Source organism: Crocodylus siamensis, chromosome 2, assembly GCF_052110815.1.
Source record: "Crocodylus siamensis isolate JL-2025a chromosome 2, ASM5211081v1, whole genome shotgun sequence".
NCBI classification, from domain to species: domain Eukaryota; kingdom Metazoa; phylum Chordata; order Crocodylia; family Crocodylidae; genus Crocodylus; species Crocodylus siamensis.
The window spans coordinates 163,222,012-163,228,011 of record NC_143396.1 but is presented as its reverse complement, the minus strand read 5'-3'; the positions used below and the strand labels follow the sequence as shown (position 1 = coordinate 163,228,011).

At 53.8% G+C, this 6,000-nt stretch overlaps 1 protein-coding gene across 1 annotated transcript; it reads left to right on the top strand.

Moving 5' to 3' along the window:
- Positions 1-1,215: 1,215 nt before the first annotated feature.
- GSTP1 (glutathione S-transferase pi 1) lies at positions 1,216-5,045 on the top strand. The gene is made up of 7 exons (XM_090034803.1): positions 1,216-1,281; positions 1,478-1,516; positions 2,812-2,918; positions 3,336-3,423; positions 3,662-3,765; positions 4,065-4,172; positions 4,312-5,045. Coding segments are annotated over exons 1-7 (636 nt in total). The 5' UTR covers positions 1,216-1,280; the 3' UTR covers positions 4,501-5,045.
- The last annotated feature ends 955 nt before the right edge of the window (positions 5,046-6,000 follow it).

The following is a 6,000-nucleotide window of genomic DNA, read 5'->3' as shown; positions in this document are numbered from 1 at the left end:
GAACTTCCAATACCATGTCCTTTAGAAGCTGCCAGACCTCCTGGACTCTCATCTTTCCATCTGTCTATCTATAGCAATACTATTTCTCTGAGTCTGTTTAAATCTGCCCTTTCAAAATCCATTGTCTTAATTCTCCTCATCTCATATTCTCCCTTTCTTACAATCATGAATTCTATTGTAACATAGTCGCTTCTTCACAAGTTTCTGATCACCTCCACATTCTCAGCCAAGGATGGGTGTTTGGCTTTTCCCATGCTTTTAAGCTTTGCTCGCTGCTACACTGAGCCAGGAACAAAAGTTTCCCTTTCTGTTGCTACGTGTCCAGGCAGGGGGGTTGTTTTTTGCTTTCCTCAGAACCTTTGGGTGGTTGTTACAGCCAAGACTGGGAATTTTGAAGGACGTATGCCGATACTCCTACTGGGACTAAAAATCTGGAGGTTCCAGGCTTGATCTTCCTACACACAGGGCACCAATTGCTACTTTTGGGATTAGGAAGGAATTTTACCCCATGGTCAGACCAGCATAGATGGGGGAGGGGAAAGTGGTGCTGCCTTCCTTTGTAGCAGGGGGCATGGCCCTCTGCCTTGGATTTCTCAAGTGTATTTTAACAACCACTTCCTACCCTTGCAACAGCAGGACATTGACAGTGCCTTCATTCTTCTACTTTACTTGTAGCAAATCAGGGTGTTTGGGGGAAATATATCTCATAGTTGTATGAGAAAGTTGTTCATGCAGTTTTAAGAGTAGGTTAGACATACACCTGGCTGATATGGTTGGGATCCTGAGCAGCACGTAGAATTAGATAACATCCTGAGGCCTCTTCTAGACCAACTTTTCTACGGTGCTGTCATTCTACAAATTGTTCCCTGTTGGTCAGAACAAGGTCCAACAGAGATGGTCATATCCTCCACTTTCTTTCTGGAGCAAGAAGTCCTCCACAGAAGATACCTGATATTGTACATTTGACTGTATTTTTATTTCTACTGATACCACTGAAATTGACATCCTCCATCAGTGCTTACACCTCTTGAAGGATGGTGCTGGTCTCTTTAAAGGAAGAAGGGTTGGTATTTCTTCCAGGTGTTAGGGGAGTGGCACTATCTTTTCTTTAAGAATGAGGTGAGAAGTAGGGGTCCCTCTATCCTAACAGGTAATGTCTGCCCCTTTAAGAATGGGGTGGGGAGCTGGAGGTGCTGACTCCAGGGTGACTCAGCACTTTCTCAATTCCATATAATCCCAGCATCAGCTGCTTTGATTCTGTTTTGCAAAGAGGCAGAGAAAGTGAGTGCAGGGAAACGAGGTGTCTGTGCCAGCACAGACCTTTTCCTGGTGGGATGAGGGATGTGGATAGACTGCGGTTGCGCTGGGGCCTAGATTCCTGGGTCCTGGGATTGCAGCTATGCAGTTGGGGTGTGGGCCCTGGGGCCCTCTGGCTGTTGCTTGACCCTTGATTTAATGTGGCTCTGTTCTTTTCTAGTGCCAGGGCCTTTTACCATCACCTACTTTCCTCTGCGTGGTGAGTGTGGGGAGTGGCGGGTGGGGCTGACCCTTGGGGGATGCTGGAAGTGTTGGAGCAGTCTGGCTACAGCCAAATACGAAGAGGATATATTCCCCTGACTCAGATCTGCTGGTGCCCCTTGCTCCTGACCCACAGCCATAGATTTCCAAACCCTGGACTCCTCTCCCCCATAGCCCTGCCAGTATCCTTCAACAATGACTTGCAGATCCTGCTATCCCAGGGGTGAGCAGAATACAGCCCGTAGGGCAGATCAAGTCCTCCAAGGGATTTTATCTGGCATGCAGCAGGTCCCTCAGCCCTGCCTAGCCCAGGCATGGGGGATACCTGCAGCTATGGATGTGCAGTTGGTTCTGCTGCCCCCAGGCATGCAGAAAAGCCGGGGCAGTGCAGCAGCTGGACTCCCCTCCCCAGCAGCAACAGCAGTTCCTTCCAGCTACTGCTGCCAGGGTCATCGTTGCTGGACCCCGCCCCATTTCCCGGGCACTCAGGCCAGTCAGCCCTGCACCCACTGCCAGGGGCACCAGACAGAACAGGCAGGTAACCAGGGTCTCCATGAAAACCAGCCCAGGACCCCTGCGGGCAGGACATGCCAGGCAGGCAAATGGGACGGAGCCACAGGTGGATGGGGCGTGGCAGCATCTGAGAGCAGGCAGGGCCAGGGCTAGGATCCTGGGGCAGAGACCATGCAGAGCCATGTGGGGAGCAGACTGCGGTTCTGCCCTGGGCCCCAACCCCATGTTGAGACCACCCCAGAATCTGAGCCTGGCCCACCCATCCTGCTCCTGGATGACACTCCCCAACCACGTGTGCCCCCATCCCATCTGCCTGGCTAAGCACACTTTGCCCGCAGGGGTCTCAGGCCAGTCTCCATGGAGACCCTGTCCACCCACACTGTCCAGGATCCCTGGACTGGTTTAGTAATCTACTACTTAGGGAGTTTCGGTGAGCTGTTGCAGACTGAGGGGTGGAATAGGGTGCTAACCTGGCATCTAACAGCTCAACAAAACTCTCTAAATGGCCTTTCAGCCTAAATAATTACCCACTCCTGATCTTGTACCTCACTGGGCTCCCCCAAGCCCTGCTGGTGTCCCCCTAGTCCAGATCCCCAGTACCTACCATCCCAAACCTGGGTCAACCTCAGCCCCCTGCACAGCCCTGCCAGCATCCCCCACTTTTGACCCCTAACCTTATCTGCCCACAGAGGGAGCAGCCTGTGCTTGCTCATAGTATGGTTTTCTGCCTAGGAAGGCTGTGTGGGGCATCAGAATGAGGTGATGTCTGTCTGTCCCTAGGGCGTGCTGAGGCCATACGGATGCTGCTGTCTGACCAGGGACAGCAGTGGAAGGAGGATGTGGTGACCCAAGAGCTGTGGCAGAAGGGAGAGCTTAAGAAATCCTGTGTAAGTGACCCCCATACATGCATAATCCCGGTGTCCCTCTCAGCACAGCTGTCAAAAAAGGGATAGAGCAGAGCCCCCACTCAGCCATGGGTGAACACAACACCCCCTCTAGCCTGCTCCCCTGGGGTGGTCCCATGTGAGCAGCCTGTTCATGTGCCTAATGGCCTGAACCCCTATCATTGTGGTCAGGATGTGGGGAGCTGCAGAAGTCCTCCCTTGGCCCTGACAAGCATGCTGTGCCATGGCACCTTATCCCCCTTGATTTGCCCCCATCTCTGTTTCACCCTAGGATTGCCTCTGGGAAGGTGCCTAGCTCTGTATGTATCCTGATGTTCAGTGCTTGGTGGGTCAAGAAACCCCACATCACCCCTACATTGGGGGCTACCTCCTTCCACCTCTGCCTTCTTTCCCTTATAGTTGTTTGGGCAGTTGCCCAAGTTCCAGGATGGAGACTTGACCCTCTACCAGTCTAATGCCATCCTGAGGCACCTGGCCAGGACATTTGGTAGGCCAAGGAGGGCTATTGGGGCAGGGTTAGAGCTCAGTGTGGGGGATGGGTCTGAGGGAGTGAGCAGTGTTTTGGGAGGGCACTGAGTCTGGGGACAGTGGAAGCAGTTTAGGGGAGTACACATTGGAGCAGCAGAGATGGAGTTGGCAGTGGGGGGCAATTTGGAAGGCACAGAGTGCAAGGAGGGTGGGTATTGGCTTGGAGGTGGGAAGGCTGACATCAGTACCCTGTGCAGGGCTGTATGGGAAGGACTTGAAGGAGGCGACGCTGCTGGACATGGCAAATGATGGTGTAGAGGACCTGCGCCGCAAATATATTCATCTGATCTTCGAAACCTATGTGAGCTGGGGGGGTAGACACCCTGGGTGGAGAGAAGGGGACAAGCTAGATGGTGGATTGGTGAGCTGGCCCAGGAGGCAGCCTTCACATGGTTATATTGGTGGGAGCAGAGGAGGCCTGGTGCAATGTAGGGGTCAGGGGACAGAGCCTGGGGGTTCAGGGGGACTGGCTCCATCATGGAATGCTGCCACTGGAGATGTGTAGGGGTCCTGTGGTGTGGATTTGGGGTCCCAGGTTGGGGATAGCCCCAACTCTGACTCATCTCCTCCCCCACACCTTCCTCCCTCCCCATTCTGTAGGATGATGGCAAAGCAGCCTATGTGGAGGCACTGCCAACACAGCTGCACCCCTTTGAAAAGCTGCTGTCCCAGAATCATGGAGGACAGACCTTCATCGTGGGGGACCAAGTAAGTTCTGGGAAGAGGGGGGGACAAGGTTCTTCCCTACTACCGCCATCAGAGAGATTGGGGCATCTGTTCATTAGTCTCTTTGCTCTTGGCTCCTCCTAAGAAGATGCCCTATGTACTGACCCTGCCCTCCCTGCAGATTTCCTTTGCAGACTACAATCTGGTAGAGCTGCTGCATGCTCACCTGTTGCTGGCACCTGGCTGCCTCAATGCCTTCCCACTTCTGTCTGCCTACATGGAGCGGGTAAGCGCCCAGACCCGCCTACGCGCCTTCCTTGACTCACCTGCCCATCGCAACCAGTCCATCAATGGCAGGGACAAGCCATGATGCCCCCCCTAAACCACAGATCCACAATAAAGCTGCTGCCAGGAAAGACTGGGGTTGCTGTGTTTTTATGGGGCTGGGGCAGAGGGTAGTTGGGGACACACTGGTTGAACCACAAGGATGGATGCTTCTGGCTAGCAAGCTGCTCTGTGCCTGGAGCTGTCTCACAGAAAGAATCTATGCTTGCTCAGTGCTTTTCAGAAAGGGAGCCCTGATGACAGTGTTGTTGTTAGGTTCATCTTTTCCTGGCCTGACCTGAGGGACACTGTCTCTCCTATGGGTACTTTGGTAGTTCAGTAGCAACTCAACCAAGGTGATCCATACCCAAACTCCTGCAGTGGCAAAGACACCCAAAAATCCTGGTCTTCAGCCTGGCTGTGCTGTCACTGGCTGGTAACAATATTGTCACTTGCAGCCTTGGCTGCTGCTGTGATGCTGGATGAGGTATCTCCTGATAAGCAAAGGCCCTACCCGGAGATACTACTTCTGCCCCAGCAAGCTGCTGGTTTGGGGGCTCAGGAATGACTGGGAGCACAGGTGGAGCCAGTTAATGGGGCAGCTCACCATGCCCACATTTTCCAGGACTTCAGTACTTGAGAAAGGTGGAAATAGCCATTACGGCCCGCAATGCAGGTGGCCTCAGCTGGCCCAGGCAGACACTAACTTATGCCAGGCATGGCTAAAACAGGAGGTATGGCAAAGCCAGCTCTGGTAGGTCAGTAGACCTAGGGAAAGAGGCACACCTGGCTGCTATCCCCTGCAGCTGGAGCCCTGTGCAGGCTGCCTGTGCTCTGCTGAACCACCTGCCTAGGGGGCAGGTCCCATTCCTTGGATCAACTCAGTGGCTTCTCCAAGCCAAAGCCAGCCCTGGCCTGCTAGGTATCACCCCTTGGGACTAGCATCACTGTCCACATACGTTTAAATGAGGGGAAAAGGCAGGCCTCTGGGATGCTGGCTCCTTGTTCCTCACTCTACCCAACTCCCAGCTCATAGCTGATGGAACCCATGTGACCCCCAGTGTGGGGCAACATCCCATGCATCTGTTTTGCATCCCAAGCCCAGCCCTAAAGGAAAGACTACTCCACCTTCACAGAGTCATAGATGCTAGGGTCAGAAGGGACCTCAACAGATCATTGAGTCCAACCCCCTGCCTAGGCAGGAAAGAGTGCTGGGGTGAGATGACCCGAGCCAGATGCCTGTCCAGCCTCTTCTTAGAGACCCCCAAGCTGGGGAGAACACCAGCTCCCTTGGAAGCCCATTCCAAATTTTGGCCACCCTTACCTTCACCTCCTGTCTCCTTGGCATGTGGGATCCAAGCTGGATGCCATGGGGGGGAGGCACTGGGTGATAATGAGAACCACCAGCATGGTTCATTAGTTCATGAGATGAGGTGAAGGGCCCTGTGCCTATGCTGCTCGAGTAACTGGGCCCCAGCTCCTGCACTGCACAGGGAACCTTGATAGATGCAGTAAGGACTGTGCTTGTGGCTGAGCCCTCCACCCC

Coding starts and splice junctions, on each gene's coding strand:
- GSTP1 (XM_090034803.1), top strand. Junction 1,517..2,811: donor CACCTACTTTCCTCTGCGTG/GTGAGTGTGGGG, acceptor GTCTGTCCCTAG/GGCGTGCTGAGGCCATACGG. Junction 4,173..4,311: donor CCTTCATCGTGGGGGACCAA/GTAAGTTCTGGG, acceptor CCCTCCCTGCAG/ATTTCCTTTGCAGACTACAA.